Raw genomic sequence first — 18,664 nt, 5'->3', positions numbered from 1 at the left:
TTATATTGAGGGTCTGTTATTAGTTTCCTCACTTTGGATGGGCCTTAGGCTTTATCTCCATCCTTCTCAACTTGTATTAGCTTCAGGGTTTCCAGTGCTCTATAGAAATCCTCAAGGTTAAAACTGACCTTAGTAACCTACTTAACCTCTTATGACTCCTTACTTTTGGGGCAGTCCAGTGAATTATGCTTAAAACTTTTCTTTTGTTGCTGTTTGTTAGTTTGTTATTAGCTATTTCTGTTAGGGTATCTTAATCCAGTGTAGTGTCAGCAGTAAAAGTTGGTAGGTTTCTTTGACATTGATTTGGAATATATTTTGAAGTGTTAATACTGGGTATTAACTAAGATGGGTGGGGGACTCCATCTTAGTATTAGAAAGTGTGGTACTTGTAGTCATTCTACCAGTTGCCCCCTACCCCACCCCCACATGTACACAATTCCTAAGAATTCCTTGATTTAACTGCCTTGATTGTCTTTTCATATTTTATCCTCTGATCAACACCTGTTAATTCCAAACTCTGTTCAAGTGTTTTCTTCCTCATGCCCTCCCATGTTCCCTTTTCCCTGACCCCACAGACAGAGTTAGATTTCTTCTGTGTTGCCATAAAACACCACTAAGAAAGTTATCATGTGGTAAATATATATCAGTGTTGGTTTACATATTATGGTAGATGTTATTACTGTTTACCGTTATTTGGTATTACTTCCTGCAGGAAGTTTATATCTTCAGCCTTCTTGAAGCCTGGCTTGGCCATGTGACCTGCTTTGACCAGTTAAATGTGAACAGAAATGCCTTGGCTGATCTGCAATAGATGTATAGTATGAATGAAAAATGAACGTTAGTTATTTTAAAACACTGAGCTTTGTCACCTCAGTGTAAACATATTCTTTCTTAAATGACACGCATGCCTGTCCCCCATATTAAAGGCAAAAACTGTATTCTGGCCATCTTTTTTATGTCCTTAAAGCTGTCAGACTAGTTTTCTTAAAACGTTTTAGCAGTAGCATTATATAGTGGAAAGAACATGGGCTTGGGATCAGATATATTCAAATTAAAATTTTTACTTTATTGTGTAGCTGAGTTACTTTTTTTTTTTTTTTGCTTATCATAAGTGTACTCTTTATTTATTTATTTATTTTTTAATTATATGAAATTTATTGTCAAATTGGTTTCCATACAACACCCAGTGCTCATCCCAAAAGGTGCCCTCCTCAATAGCCATCACCCACCCTCTCCTCCCTAGTTGAGTTACTTTAGAAAATGTCCTTGATGAGTTTCAGATTCATTACTTTTTAAATGAGATAGCTTGTAAAGTCGTTGGAAATATATAATACATGTAAAGTACCTAGTACAAATATTCAGAGAATGTTCTTTTCCTTTCATGTTTTTCATTTCTCCATTGACTTTTTTTTAAAATTTTTTTTTAACGTTTATTTATTTTTGAGACAGAGAGAGACAGCATGAACTGGGGAGGGGCAGAGAGAGAGGGAGACACAGAATCGGAAGCAGGCTCCAGGCTCTGAGCCACCAGCCTAGAGCCCGACGCGGGGCTCGAACTCACGGACCACGAGATCATGACCTGAGCTGAAGTCGGACGTTTAACCGACTGAGCCACCCAGGCGCCCCTATCTCCATTGACTATTGACTCCAAGTCCTAAAATCCCGTTCTGCTAATTAAGGAATCAATCCCATTACAGTTGATACAGTTGATAAGATACCTAGGAATAAACCTAACCAAAGAAGTGAAAGACCTGTACTCTGAAAATAAAAGAAAGTAAAGATGACACAAAGAAATGGAAAGACATTCCATGCTCATGAAGTGGAGGAACAAATATTGTTAAAATGTCTACTACCCAAAGCAATCTACACATTCAATGCAATCCCTATCAAAATACCAACAGCATTTTTCACAGACCTAGAACAATCCTAAAATCTGTATGTAACCAGAAAAGACCCCAAATAACCAAAACAACCTTGAAAAAGAAAAACAAAGCTGGCAGCATCACAATTCTAGACTTCAAGTTATATTACAAAGCTGTAATAATCAAAACAGTATGGTATCAGCATAAAAAGAGACACATAGATCGATGGATCAGAATAGAAAACCCAGAAATTCATGCAAACTGTATGGTCAATCTTCCAACAAAGCAGGAAGGAATATCCAATGGGAAAGAACAGTCTCTTCCACAAATGATATTGGGAAAACTGGACAGCAACATGCAAAAGAATAAAACTGGACCACTTTCTTACACCGTACAAAAAAAAAAATTCAAAATGGATTAAAGACCTAAATGTGACACCTGAAACCTTAACAGTCCTAAAGGAGAATATAGGGAGTAATCTTTGACATTGGCCTTAGCAACTTCTTTCTAGATAGGTCTCCTGAGGCAAGGGAAATAGAAACAAAAATAAACTATTGGGACTGCATAAAAATAAAAAGCTTCTGCACAGCAAAGGAAAAAATCAACAAAACTAGAAGGCAGCCTGTGGAATGGGAGAAGATAATTGCAAATGACATATCTGATAAAGGGTTAATATCCAAAATACATAAAGAACTTATAAAGACATCCCAAAAATGAATAATCTCATTAAAAAATGGCAGAAGACAGGAACTGACATTTTTCCAGAGAAGACGTGCAGATGGCCAACAGACATGAAAAGATGCCCAACTTCAGTGATCAGGGAACTACAAATCAAAACTACAATGAGATATCACCTCATACCTGTCAGAATGTCTAAAATTAAAAACATAAACAACAGGTGTTGGCAAGGATGTGGAGAAAAGGGAACCCTTTTGGACTCTTGGTGGGAATGCAAACTGGTGCAACCACTGTGAAAAATAGTATGGAGGTTCCTTAAAAAGTTAAAAATAGAACTACTCTATGATCCAGCAATTGCACTACCAGGTATTTATCTGAAGAGTACAAAAATACTAATTTGAAGGGATACGTGCACCCTGATGTTTATAGCAACGTTTTGTACAATAGCCAAATTATGCAAACAGCATAAGTGTCTGTTGCTGATGAATGGATAAAGAAGAAATGGTGTACACACACACACACACACACACACACACACACACACACACCGATACACAATGGAATATTATTTGTCCATAAAAAGAATGAAATCTTGCCATTTGTAATGACATGGATGGAGCTAGAGAGTATAATGCTAAGTGAAATAAGTCAGAGAAAGACAAATACCATATGATTTCACTCATACGTGCAATTTAAGAAACAAAACAAATGAGCAAAGGGGAAAATAAAGGGATAGAGGCAAACCAAGAAACAGACTCTTAATTATAGAGAACAAACGATGGTTACCATTGGGGAGGTGGGTGAGGAGATGGGTTAAATAGGCTATGGGGATTAAGGAGCGCGCTTGTGGTGATGAGCACCAGGTGTTGTATGGAAGTGTTGAATCACTATATTGTATGCTTGGAACTGATGTTACATTATATGTTAAATAACTAGAATTTAAATAAAAACTTGAGGGGCGCCTGGGTGGTTCAGTCAGTTGAGCGTCCGACTTCAGCTCAGGTCATGATCTCGCGGTTTGTGGGTTCGAGCCCCAAGTCGGGCTCTGTGCTGACAGCGCAGAGCCTGGAGCCTGTTTCAGATTCTGTGTCTCCCTCTCTCTCTGCACCACCCCCCCCACTCACACTCTGTTTCTCTCTCCTTCAAAAATAAATATTAAAAAAATTTTTTTAAATAAAAACTTGAAAAAAAAATTCTTTCTCTTGCTTTCATTAATGTATTTATTTGGTCAGTCATTAGATAAAAAAAATTTTTTTTTAAGTTTATTTATTTTGAGAGAGGGAGAGAGCATGAGCGGGGATGGGGCAGAGAAAGAGGGAGAGGGAGAATCTGAAGCGGGCTTTGCACTGTCAGTGCAGAACCCAATGTGGGGCTCAAACTTGTGAAACTGAGATCATGACCTGAGACAAAATCAAGAGTTGGACACTTAACTGACTGAGCCACCCAGGTTCCCCTAGATAAATATTTCTTGAACTTCTATATGTCATGCATTTTCTAGGCACTGGAAAGTAGTGAACAAGATCTAGTCTTAGTCTTAAAGGAGGTTACAGTCCAGTGGCCAGTAATTCTCTCTCCCTGTCTCTAGCTATTATAATCATATTAATATTGCACGGCCTCTTTCTACCATCACCATATCTTTGAAATTTTTGCCTAAATTTTTCCCCATCTCAAAAAGAGAAATCCAGAAGTGATATCTCCCTCTTGACTTTTTGAAGCAATGTAATGTTACCCATATGTGTCTCCTACAATATATGTCACATTCAGCCTGGCAGGTTCTATTATATTTTCAAGTTTCTTTTCTAGATTTTCAGCTCCTTCAATATTGGACATGTCTGTCACTTAATCTTGTTGTATCCCTCAAATCAATGAAACTGTGTGAATAATGAATAATATCACTCCTTAGGAGTGTTTTAGGAATTTGTGGGGGCATTTTTGTTCATCACAATGAAGTAATTAGGTTACTGGTGGAATAGTGAGAAGAGGCCAAGAATGGAAGACTTCTTGCAATGTTCATGATAGTCTCTCAAATAAATCATTTTCCTGAATCCCAGTAACTTTCAAATATTCTACTAGATGTTTCATGTAAATGAAAAACTTAGAATTCTTTGAATCTAGAGCCTAAATCCATTTTGTATGTAATGCTAGGTATTTTTATGAAATTTTAATATATACTGAGTTTTCCTGGCATATATTTACCACCTATTTATTTAAAAAAATTTTTTTTTTCAACGTTTATTTATTTTTGGGACAGAGAGAGACAGAGCATGAACGGGGGAGGGGCAGAGAGAGAGGGAGACACAGAATCGGAAACAGGCTCCAGGCTCTGATACATCAGCCCAGAGCCTGACGCGGGGCTCGAACTCACGGACCGCGAGATCGTGACCTGGCTGAAGTCAGATGCTCAACCGACTGCGCCACCCAGGCGCCCCTATTTACCACCTATTTAAAGAAAGATTGTACTTTGTTTTGTCCAGAATTTTACTAAGTCTTGCTCAACATTACATTAAATCATGTCATGAAAGGCAATACCACTCAAGGTGTTTGAGTCACTAATAATACAGCTGTATCAGTCTGTTTTTATAGTTGTTGAATTTACAGTGATTCTAGATGTAGGTGTAGGCATACGACTAATTCATTCTCTTTTGTCATGCCTAGATATTTACATTTTGAAGTGTGTTATTTCTGTTTAAAATATAAATGACCTTCCTTTAATTTCTTCCACATATTACAGTAAGCATTGTATTAATGGTTTAAATTTGTATATTTAGATATGTTATATTATCTATAAATGTCTTTTTAATTTTTATTTAAATTTCAGAATTTAAAAGAGGGCATTAAAAAAGCAACATTGTGTCATGTTATAAGTTCACTGAGTTATGACCATTAGAGCCTGGAAAAATTAAAATTTACTTTAAAAATATATATTTAATCTGTATTGAACATTAAACTATTCTCTTTAGGGAAAATGTGTATCACAAATATTCTGACAATTTGAATAATGATTAAGTTAGAGGAAAGCACTAAAAATTTGTTAACAAACCAGAAAAAAAAAACATGTAAACTCGATTCAGTTTATAGACAGACAAATTGCTCCTTTATAATTTAAAATTTTTCTATAGACTTTGGTTAGTGACTAAGACTCTACTTGTTTTCTTTATTATAATTAATATATCTAGAACTTTAATTTTAAAAATTTGACTATGGTTTCATGCAGAGGACAGGAGAAGATTGATCTTAATTTATATTCTTTAAATTAGTTTTTTGGGGTCAGCAATGAATTGTTTTGATTTAGATCTAAGTGTAGTTTTCATCTTTGAGCATATGATAAGTATATTTTATAAACTAAAGTACAGAACCAGATGGTTTTATTCTGGTATGATACATGTTAATTTGTATGCTTTGTTTTCAACAACCATGGAATTATGTTGTATCTCATCATTGCCTTTTTTGGACTATTTTATAGACAGAACTAGCAATTCTAGTTATATAAAGCTGTTCTAGCACAGGCTAGAAAGTAGGTCATTGTGACGGGGAGTATACCAAACCGCCCACTGGTTGCTATAGCAATGACCTACTTTAAGAAACTATTTCTGTTGATTCATGTTGAAATCATCTGTTGGAAATGGTATAAGGAAACTCACTGAATGTAATTTTTTTCTAATAGTAATAAAGTAGTGATCTCTGGAAATTTTTTTTAAAAAAATCTTTAATATGTTTAAAGTAAAGAAGTATATTTTCTCACTTGACACCTTTTCTATTTATTTTGAAGTGATGCAATTAGTAATGTAATTATATAACAGGAGAACTATACTTATATATAGGTAATACAATTATACAAAGAGATGTGATGAATTTTACTAATGTTTGGCCTATAAAAACCAACCTGTTGCATGTAGTTAATAACTTTATTAACTGAGTCCTGAATAGTATAGTAAGATGCCATTTTAGAGAAGATCTGAAAATATGTTCCTGTTAAAAGTGTACCCTGTGTATTTTCAATGTATTATATTGAATTACTCCATTGAATATTGGATGCCTGTTCTAAGCCACATGCATTTATAATATATAAGGGTTGAAATTGGTGTGTTCTCTGGAATATACTGAATCTGAACTCTGACAGAACTTACTCTTCCCAGTTAAGCATAAAGGATGAAAGGTTAGATTTTACATAGCACCCTTTCAAGTAACATTATCCCTTCAGCACCGAAAAGAAATCTTACATGTCAATAAATTGATACTTGAACCTAGGATATTGGAGGTTTTATTTTATGGTATTATCAATGAAGGATTATATACTTAAAGGTTAGTTGATATACAGATGTATATGTATGGTGGAATTAAAAGGATGATGTGGTATTTTATATAAATATTATCTATCAATAGACAACTGGGCTGCTTCCATGGTTTGGCTATTGTAAATAATGCTGCAGTAAACAGGGGTGCATGTATCCCTTTGAATTAGTGTTTTTGTACTGGGTAAATACCCAGTAGTGCAATTACTAGATCATAGGGAATTCTGTTTTTAACTTTTTGAGGAACCCCCATATTGTTTTCCAGGGTAGCTGCACCAATTTACATTCCCACTAACAATGCATGAAGGTTCCTTTTTCTCCACATCCTCGTCAACACTTGTTTCTTGTGTTTTTGGTTTTAGCCATTCTCACAGGTGTGAGGCGATACGTCATTGTGGTTTTGATTCTATTTCCCTGATGATGAGTGATGTTGAGTATCCTTTCATATGTCTGTTGACCATCTGGCTGTCTTCTTTGAAGAAATGTCTATTCCATCTTCTGCCCATTTTTTTAATTGGACTATTTGTTTTTTGGGTGTTGAGTTGTATCAGTTCTTTGTATATTTTGGATACTAACCCTTTAATGTCATTTGCAAATACCTTCTTCCATTCAGTAAGTTGTCTTTTAGTTTTGTTTGTTGTTTACTTCACTGTGCAAAAGCTTTTTATTTTGATGATGTATGAGTAGTTTGTTTTTGCCTTTGTTTGCCTTACTCCTGTTATATATTTATTCATTCATATTTGCCTTGTCACTGGGAAAGATTTTTTTTTTTAAATTTTTTTTTTTTTCAACGTTTATTTATCTTTGGGACAGAGAGAGACAGAGCATGAACGGGAGAGGGGCAGAGAGAGAGGGAGACACAGAATCAGAAACAGGCTCCAGGCTCTGAGCCATCAGCCCAGAGCCTGACGCGGGGCTCGAACTCACGGACCGCGAGATCGTGACCTGGCTGAAGTCGGACGCTTAACCGACTGCGCCACCCAGGCGCCCCATGTCACTGGGAAAGATTTTAATCAAACCTTTGTTCCAAGTCACATTCAGGAGAAGTTATGAGTCCAGAACAATTCTACATATAGATGTAGGCATCCAACCAATTGTCTTCTGTTGTCATGCCCAGACATTTACATACAGAAATATGTGTTACTGTTTTTTGGAACTATAAATTATTCCCAGGGGAAAATAGTGGTACCTTCTCCTTAATGAATATCTACCATGTGCTAGTAATTCTGCGAGATGATTTTATAATGTTTTTCTAATTTTTTCAGCAGTTGTATAAGACAACTGTATTATTTTTTAAATCCTAAATTTAATCTTTCTAACAGAATATATTGATCACATGATGATATTTGTTTGGCAAATGTAGAAACCAAAACATAGGTTAAGAAACCTACATAGTTAGGAGTGAGACACAGATACTAATTTGAAATCCATGAGAAGAAGAAGGTGATATGTATATATGATAGTTATAATGTAAAGTATAATGTGAAAGTTTCTCTAGAATGAGGTCCATATGTCCTTTGATAATTTAGAGGATGGAGAAATCACTTTCAGCTGGAAGACTGAAGATTAGTAGGATACGAACTTGAAGAGATGAAAATTGGGAAAGGTATTCTATGCTGAAGGAAATTCATGGAGCACATTACAGGAGAGTGGATGTGTAGGGAAAAGAGTAGTTTTGTTTGGTGGGAGTGAAGGAAGAGTGGTAAGAGATGAACCTGAACCCTAAGTTAGTGGCCAAGCAAAATAATGTGTTCTAGGGAATGAATCTTTGAAGACCTTTGTACAGGAAAGTGTGCCTCAGAAAGATTTGTTGTGGTGTATAAAATGGATTATTAAAGTGGGAAAAGATTGTTGGTACAAAGACGTATTTTCAGGCATTACAGTAAATAAATAATGCCAGCAAGAGATAACAAGGGATAGAATTATTATACCAAGAACGGAAGTGGTAGGAAGGAGGCGACCAAAAAAATTAGATAACACTTACATAACTGTGCTTACTATGGATCAGGCATTGTTCTGAGAGCTTCACATATATTAATTTAATTCTCACAACATGCTATGATATAGGTCCTATTACTATCCCTGCTTTACAGATAAGGAACCTCCCAGGATTAATTAAAGGATAGTAATTTATCTCTAGACTTGTTAAATTATGTGACATCTGTGTAATGGGATACTATGAAACCATCAAAATTGATGCTATAGAAGTATGTCTATTGCTTTGAGAAGATTCACTATTAAACCATGTTTATAGTAAATACAGTATTTCTGTTTTACTCTGAAGGAGTGTATGTTCGTTATCAATTTTATACCTTTTATGAAGTTAAAAAAAACATGTTTCTCTCATCATCACTCCCCCCTCCATTCCCACTCCTCAAAAGTAGCTATTATTAATAGCTTGGTAAGTATCTTTCCAATTATTTTCTTATGTACATATAAGATAAGTAAATACATGCAAAGCAAATTTTATTTTATCAAAATAAAAATCAAAATACATTTATGCATATAGTTTCAAAAGTCACAGTGCAAAGGTACTATATTCTTTTTTAAAGTACCTATATTTGAGTCCACTGTACTTCTCTTAATTTTTATGTGAAATTACAGTGATGGAAATAATATCCATGGAAGAAAAATATCATAATATGTAAGAGAAATATCATACTTAAATATATCTATTCCTTCATGTTATGCAGTGTCAAAACTAATTATTTGGTTGCAAAACTTTCCCATTATAATGCATTGCTTCAGTCCATATCATTCTGTACAATGTTTGGTTCATAAGGTATTTATTGAAAAACATTAAAACTCTTTATTCAGCCTGTTAACAAGAAAAGGAAAAATAATTTTACCCTTAATTCCTTAATTATTAATTAATCTAGGCTTGTTTGTTTTATGCATTAATCATGTTTTTTTCATTTTCCCATTTTTTTTCCCATCCATCATTGACCTGTTTGTACCATATGGAAACATTTACATACTGAAACTAGTGGTACAAAAGAGATATCAGGATTATCTCTGCCTTGGGTTATCCTTCCAGGACATTTTAGTTTTGTTCTGTTTAAATTAAAAAAAACAAAACTTAAAATTGCTAGTTCATTCAACTTCTTGATTTTTGATCTGCTACAGTGTCTAAAAACTCTTTAGACAAGCAAATACATAAAATTAGATGCTTTCTAATAAACATTTGTCACCAAACATGATAAATTACTCATGGTTATGGATAATTTTACAAAACTCAGGTGTTTTTGTATTGATATAACAATAGCAATCTTCTTCCTCAAAGTATTTGTACATTGGTAGTGGTAGGTTGAGATAGGGGTTGGTGTTAGAGAGGTGACTCCAATCCCAGACAGAACAGGGATGAGGTGAAATATAAATGTGAAGATAGAAGGGTTTGTTTCCTATTTGTTTAACGACAGTTGTGAGACTTCCTAAGATGATACAGTGGGAGTCCTTAAAAATCTAGCACTGTGACACCACACCTGTAGACTCTAAATCCTAAATGACTCCTAAATGGTAAAGAGTATCAAACTTGACTAGTTATAGTGATGTCACTAATAACTATAGTTGTAAAAAATTAACAAAACTTTCTTGATGAAATGATGGGATCAGAATAGGCAAAGAGAGCAAAGTGATCTGAACTGAACAACCTCCTAAAACATTAGTGCCTGGTAGCACTTTCTGCATTGATGGAAATGTTCTTCACCTGTGCTGTCCAGTATGGTAGCTACTAGGCACACATGTGGCTGTTGAGACCTTGGAATGTGGCAAGTGTGACTGAGGAACTGAATTTTTAATTTTGATTAAATATAAATGGCTGTATGTGCCTAGAGGCTACCATATGGGACAACACATTTCTGAAATGTGCCTTTTCATTTTTATTAACTGTTCCTCACAAGTAAGATACAATCAGTATTCTCAGAGAACACATGGCTTGTGGAAAAGGCAGGCAAATATTTAACCTTAAGATCAAATACATAAAAGAAGCAGAGTGAAGAGAAAATAAGAAGTGTCCAGGAGAGAGGAATAGAATCTAAGTGAAATGTTAGAGAAATTAACATGAGGTAAACAATGAGGTTGAATTTTCCAGGAGTGACATCTCTTTCAAATTTGCTAGACTGCCCCATTTCTTCACACCAGAAGATGCATAGTAAGCAGTCTTCTGCTACTGCCCCAGAATTTCCCAGCATATCTATCATGTGTAAGCTTTGTTGGTACTTATTTCATTGAGAAAAATCTATAGCTCCACCTGCCTCATGGAATTTTTCTTTTTTTAATTAACCTGGCATTCTCTACACTCAGAGTTAATGCCACATAATTTAACATCTGTTTATTATCAGTTTCTTTAATTAGATAGAAACTTGAAAATGGGCATTATGTTTTCTTTCTCTCTTAGATGATTACAGTATCCCTTAATATCACTCAAAATCTTAAATTACTCACTTGCTCAGAGTGATTAAATAGGATATTTCCATTTTGTTTCCAATAGAGAAATGTTCTAGATTTTTCAAGGTGGCTTTTCTATTTGAACTTGAATTCTTTTCATCAATGAAACAGTGAAATCAATTCATTTAATTCCTTTATTTGTATAATTTTTATGTTTACAACTTAAACTTTGCTAACATTCAATCACTGTTATTTAATGGAAGTTACTTAATTGAAGAATTTTATTAAAATACTGAGAACCTCATGTAATTTAAAATTTTTAACTATGATTTCTGGAAACAGTAATTTACAGATCAATTAGAAGTAATAAGATGATAGGAAGTAATAAAATTATGGGGTTAGCACGTCAAGTTTTAGGATAACATGATTTTGCACTACTTTATATCTTCTAAATATATATGTTTAAGAATTTTAATAATATTTTCTCTGTAGGTTTTTGCTTCAGTGTCTAGAAGACCTTGATGCCAATCTGCGAAAATTAAACTCTCGTCTGTTTGTGATTCGTGGACAGCCAGCAGATGTGTTTCCCAGGCTTTTTAAGGTAATCTGAAAAATTTTTGCATAGAATAATAATCTTTTGTCAGAGAAGACACGTGTTTGATAAATAAGGTACTTGAGGTAATTTAAAATATAGGAAATATAAGTATTTTTAAATAAAAATTTTGTGGGTTCTTTATTTTGCACTGCTGATGGGAATGCAAACTGGTGCAGCCACTCTGGAAAACAGTATGGAGGTTCCTCAAAAACTTAAAGATAGAACTACCCTATGACCCAGCAATTGCACTACTAGGTATTTATCCAAAGTATACAGGTGTGCTATTTTGAAGGGGCACATGCACCCCAATGTTTATAGCAGCACTATCGACAATAGCCAAAGTATGGAAAGAGCCCAAATGTCCATCGATGGATGAATGGATAAAGAAGATGTGGTATATATACACATTGGCAATCAAAAAGAATGAAATCTTGCCATTTGCAACAATGTGGGTGGAATCAGAATGTATTATGCTAAGTGAAATTAGAGAAAGACAAATATCATATGATCACTCATATGTGGAATTTAAGATACAAAACAGATGAACGTAAGGTAAGGAAAGCAAAAATAATATAAAAACAGGGAAGGGGACAAAACATAAAGAGACTCTTAAATACAGAGAACAATCTGAGGGTTGCTGGAGGGGTTGTGGGTGGGAGCATGGGCTAAATGGGCAAGGGACATTAAGGAGGACATTTGTTGGGATGTGTACTGGGTGTTATATGCAGGGGATGAATCACTGGATTCTACTTCTGAAATCATTGCATTATATGCTAATTAACTTGGACGTAAATTTAAAAAAATTTGGGGGATTATTTTATTTAATAAAAGTTACAAATGGTAAAATCAGTGAAAAATTTGGTTTACAATGAACATTTAAATCTTTCTTCTACCTTAAACTGCTAGTTTCCCTCCTAGAAGCAACAACTACTACCAGCTTCTTTTGTAGTCATTGGAAATATTTTTTATATTAATAAGAATGTATACGTCAGGTGGTTATGTGTGTGTGTGTGTGTGTGTGTGTGTATAAATAATATAAAGAGAGATCTGTACCTGTGCGTATGTTACCCCCCCATCCCGCTTTTTAAAACCAAGATAAGAACACACTATATTTTACACCACCTGTGCCAAGCTTTATTCACATAGCCATGTGTTTTGGAGATTGTTTCCTGTTGCTTCCTCAGTCTTTTAAATGGCTTCATAGTGTTCCATTGTGTAGGTATGCTGTGATTTTTTTTAACAAGCTTTCTACTGAACATTAGTCATTTTCCACAGGCCTTTGCTAATACAAATAATGCTGTCAGTGAACATCCTTGTCCAAATATATATCTTTGCTCACATGTGCTCATACATTTTTGGGATAATTCTTAGAAGAGGACTTTCTGGGTCAAAGGGCTATAATGAACAACATGCTACTAATAATACAAAACTGTAGTTTCATGGCAGAGTTTTTTAACTTGGTAAAATCTTAAATCTCTTAGTCTTACTTTGCCATTTTTCCCCTAATGAAAACATTAGTCCTAGAGAGATTAAATGAGTTGACTAAGGTCATGCAGCTAGCTTATGGTAGTGCTCAGACCAGAAGTTGTTTTCTTGGCTATCTTTTTTTTGTCCATCCCTTCCTATGTATACCATTAGGATTCCTAATATATATCTGCTTTTTGGTTTTTTTTTTGCAGCTGTTTGATTCACCAAAAAATTTTAATAGTAATGTGCCTGTTTCTAATACAGATGAGAACAGTTCCTTTCCCTGAGTGAAAATGTCCCCAGTGTTGGGAATCAAATCAACACTACTTAGTCTTTTTCATTGGTATGAAAGAAACCTTTAATGTTTAGGATTTGGCTAATGCAGCAGTTCTGGCTACTGAAAATTTACTTTATTAAAGTATGTTTTACTACTGTGGCTACTTGGAGTCAGAATTTAACCTAGGTACATGGAAGAGTTGTGGGTAGAAAGAATATCAGAAACAATGGTAATAGTTTATCAGCAACTCATGAGTATAAAATGTGTGTATCTCTAAATCCATGTGGTATAAGTAAACTGAATCCTAAGATGATTTTACTTGCAAAAATAACGAAACTTAAACAACAAGTGTTTAAAGATATGGAGAAAAGGAAACCCTCTTGCACTGTTGGTAGGAAGGCAAGCTAGTGTAGCCACTGTGGAAAACAGTATGGAGGTTCCTCAGAACTACCCTATGATCCAGTAATTGTACTACTTGGGTATTTATCCCCAAAATACAAAAACACTAAGTCAAAGGGATACATGTACCTCTACATTTATAGCAACATTATTTACGCTAGCTAAGCTATGGAAGCAACCCAAGTATCCATTGATAGATGGACATAAAAATGAAATCTTGCCATTTCCAACAAATGGATGGAGTCAGAGAGTATAATGCTAAGCAAAATAAGTCCGAGAAAGGCAAATACCATATGATGTCACTCATGTGGAATTTAAAAAACAAATAAGCCAAGGGGAAAAAAGAGAGACAGATCAAGAAACAGACTCTTAACAGTAGGGAACAAACTGATGGTTACCAGAGGAGACAGAGGTGGGGGAATGGGTGAAATCGGTGATGGGGATTAAGGAGTGCACTTGTTGTGATGAACACTGGCAGAGAAACAGTGGTTTCTGCATGGGCCATAAAATACAGATACATGAACACACACACATGCATAGATGCTTATTGTTTTATTCAGGTTGTTCCTTGGGCTACATACAGTAGTTTGTATAAAATAGCACTTATGGAAACTTCCTTTCAGATTATACACTGTGTCTGGAGCCATAGAGGGAATTCCTTTTTGATTGCGTTGATGTTTTTATTTTTACTTTTTTTTAGAGGCACTACATGCATGTGTTTAAAAAAAAAAAAAAAGCCTAAAAGGCTATGCAGTAAAAAGCAGGTCCCCTTCCCACTTCCCACCCTCACACCCTGTTTCTCTGAGGGGAAAGACTCTTTTGTCCATAACCAGCTGAGTCATTTATATTATTGTCTCTGGTTTTATTCTAGTACAGAAGATAGAATTTTTAGTAGGTAAGTAATCCTGTTTCCTACATGGGAGGTAAAACTGTTTTAGACCTGGTAGTAGTACTTTAGTTGGTTGGTATGGTGACATTGGCTCAGTACTGATGTCTGCTGTGTATCTTCTCTTTATAGCATTCATTCTATTTATATTGAATAGATTTAGGGATGGGGTCAGGGAATTTTTATACACACATATATGTGTGATAAACTATTGTGTTTTCTGATGTGTTTTCTACCTAGGATTTTTCCCAGTTAAATTCTGACTTAATATAGGACTTTTTTTTTAACTTTTTTTTTTCATGTTCTGAAGAAATGATAAAGAAACTTAGACACTAATGTAGGCAAAACTAGGATAACACTATTAATCATATGAATCTTGTATCAATTATTATTATGCAGTTAAATCTTGCATCTTCCACATTTGGTGCCAGAATGATAAGTTACCAAGACCTTGTACATTCTAGGCCCAGCAGGAACTTTTAATGAAGAACTTAAAGAGTTGGTTTAAAACATTATATCCAAGAAACAGGGACATGTGGCTAAAGTCTTTATAGGTGGACTCATTGAAGCATAACAAAATGTTTTGTCCAAAATCATAGAATAAATCAAAGAAGAACATCTAAAGCTACTAACATTTCACATGCATAAAATTCATGCATTTTGAGTTATTTTGGATTCTTTATTATTTTATGGTACATGCTCATTTGAATAACACAATTCATTCAATAGATATTGCTTGTCTGCTATTACAAGGCAGAGTTCAAGGTGCTGAGGATATACTAGTGAACCAAACAGAAGATGTTTCTACCTTCATGGAACTTATATGATAGTGGGAAGGAGGCAGATAATAAACAAGTAAATATGCAATGTCAGGCATAGGTGCTAAAATAAAGTGTGGGGTATTAAGTGCCAAGGTGAGTGAAGGGTAATTATATGAAATCATGGAAGGCCTCCCTTCTAAGATGACATATGAGCAAACCATGTGAAGGGACTAAGCCATGCAAATATATAGGGTATGGCATTTTCAATCCACAACATTTTGCACCTTCTTCCATCAAAAGGTAGAGTTTATTTTCCCACTCCCTTAAATCTGGTTTGGCTATGTAACTTACTTTGGCCAACTGCCAAGGGAGACATTGAATTCCAAACCCTAAGCCTCAAGCAACCTTGAAGCTTCTACTTTGCCCTTTTAATTTTTTTTTTTTAATGTTTGTTTATTTTTGAGACAGAGAGAGACAGAACATGAATGGGGGAGGGGCAGAGAGAGAGGGAGACACAGAATCAGAAGCAGGCTCCAGGCTCTGAGCCATCAGCCCAGAGCCTGACGCGGGGCTCAAACTCACGAACTGTGAGATCGTGACCTGAGCTGAAGTCGGACGCCCAACCGACTGAGCCACCCAGGCGCCCCTACTTTGCCCTTTTAGAATGCTCCTTGTATCATGCTGGGAATATGGGCTAGAATATCAAATTATGGGAGACCATGTAGAAATAGAGGGCCAATCATGAGCCAGCACCAAGGTCTGAGATGTATGAGAGAGATTATCTCAGATCTTCCAGCCCCCACCAAGTTGTCAGCTCATTGCAAGCTCATGAGTGAGCCCAGGTGAGACCAACAGAACCACCATCTAGTTAACTGACAGTCTTGTGAGAATGAATCATTTTGAGCTACTAAGATAACTGCAACATGGGGAAATAATGATGCAGGCAGAGGGAATAGCAGTTACAAAGGCCCTGACGTGGAAGCATGCTGTGACTTGCTTAGGAACAGCAAGAAGGCCAGCGTAGCTAGAAACACACAATGAGTGAAAAGGAAAGAGAAGGTCAGAGAGGTTTCAAGGAGCCAGATCACAGGGCTTTCTTTACGGACCATGTTTAGGGGTTTGGCTGTTACTCTGAGTGAAATGGGATGCCATGGAAATTTTTGAGTAGATGAGTGACATGATTTCACTTACATCTTTTTTTTTTCTTTTTTATTTATTATTAACATATGATTGAGATACAATGTTATATTTCAGATATACAGTATATTGACTCAACAATTCTAGACATTAGTACTCATCAGAAGTGGTCACCATCTGTCACCATTCAATGTTATTAAAATATTGACAGTATTCCCTATGCTGTACTTTTCATCTCCATGACTTTTATTTTGTAACTAGAAGTTTGTACCTCTTAATCCCCCTCATTTATTTTGACCATCTTCTCACCTACATCCCCTCTGGCAACCATTAGTTTGTTCTCTGTATTTAAGAGTCTGTTTGGTTTGTTTGTTCATTTGTTTTGTTTTTCAGATTCCACATGTAAGTGAAATCATATGATATTTGTCTTTCTCTGATTTATTTCACTTAGAATAATACCTGCTAGGTCCATCCATGTTGTTGTAAATGGCAAAATTTCATTCTTTTTTGTGACTGAGTAATATTCCATTGTGTATACATACTACATCTTCTTTCTCCATCTATAAATGGACACTTAGGTTGCTTCCAAATCTTGACTATTATAAATAATGCTGCAGAAAACATAGAGGTACATATATCTTTTGAATTAGTGTTTTCATTTTCTTTGGGTAAATAGCCAGTCGTGGAATTACTGGGTCATATGGTATTTCTATTTTTAATTTATGAGGACCCTCCATATTGTTTTCCACAGTAGCTGCACCAGTGTACATTCTCACCAACATTGCATGAGAGTTCCCTTTTCTCCATACTCTTGCCAACACTTGTTATCTCTTGTCTAAATAAAAATTTATTTTTTATTTATTTTTTTAATGTTTACTTATTTATTTTGTTGGGGAAGGGCAGAGAGAGAGAGGGAGAGAGAGAGTCAGCACAGAGCCTGATGCTGGGCTCTATCCCACAACTCTGAGCTCATAACCTAAGTTGAATCCTAGAATCGGACACTCAACCGACTGAGCCACCTAGGTGCCCTTCTTGGCTTTTTAAGACTAGCTATTCTGCCTGGAATGAGTGATGTTGAGCATCTTGTTTTGTATGTTGGCCATCTATATGTCTTCTTTGAAAAATGTCTGTTTAGGTCCCCTGACCTGAATTATTTAATTAAATTACTATAATTTATAATAAATCAACTTTATTTAATTACATGTAATTACAAATGAATTTAAAAATTAAATTTATTGTAATTTTATTTATTATCATTAAATTATAATAAATTAACCTGAATTAATAAAAATTAAGTTTTTATTTAATCAGATTTTAGGGGGCGTTTTTGGTATTGAGTTGTATAAATTCTTTACATATTTTGGATACTAACCCCTTATCAAATTGATATATCATTTGCAAGTATCTTCTTTCATTCGATAGGTTGCGTTTTTGTTTTGTTGGTTTCCTTCGCTGTGCAAAAGCTTTTTATTTTGGTGTACTCCTTATATTTTAATTTGCTTTTGTTTCCCTTGCCTGAGGAGACATATCCATAAAGGTGTTGCTTAATCTACTGTCTCATCTTAACAATGAGAAGAAAGTGAATATGCCACAAAATCATGGGTTTTTTTTTTTTAACCTACTAGAGAGTTGAGGACACAAAGAAACCTAAATAAACTAACTTCCATAAAGCAATGAGCCTTTCGTAGGAAAGAAGAGACTCATGGCTGGCTATATTCCTGGTGACACAGCAGAAAGAAAAGGGAATCCACTGTAGTTGAGAGTAAAAAGAAATCAGTAGAAATTTTACCTAGCTTTTGTGGTCATATATGGACTGACATGGCAGATTAGAATCCCAAGAAACCCAAATTACAGAGCAAGTTCACATTCACTCTCTACAGTGCTTTTGTGGAATACCAGTGGCAATATACCAAAGGCTAAAGCA

At 35.1% G+C, this 18,664-nt stretch overlaps 1 protein-coding gene across 2 annotated transcripts in view; it reads left to right on the top strand.

Annotated features, from left to right (window-relative positions):
- The window catches only part of CRY1 (cryptochrome circadian regulator 1), a 95,130-nt gene that overhangs the window by 51,258 nt on the left and 25,208 nt on the right, over positions 1-18,664 (top strand). For both annotated transcript variants that reach the window (XM_045465415.1, XM_045465416.1), the window contains one exon: positions 11,711-11,819. In XM_045465415.1, coding sequence (XP_045321371.1) covers positions 11,711-11,819 — 109 coding nt within the window. The remainder of the gene's footprint in view (positions 1-11,710; positions 11,820-18,664) is intronic.

This window comes from Leopardus geoffroyi, chromosome B4 (assembly GCF_018350155.1).
Source record: "Leopardus geoffroyi isolate Oge1 chromosome B4, O.geoffroyi_Oge1_pat1.0, whole genome shotgun sequence".
Classification (NCBI taxonomy): domain Eukaryota; kingdom Metazoa; phylum Chordata; class Mammalia; order Carnivora; family Felidae; genus Leopardus; species Leopardus geoffroyi.
The sequence above is the reverse complement of the archived record's forward strand: the minus strand, read 5'-3'. Positions and strand labels throughout refer to the sequence as shown.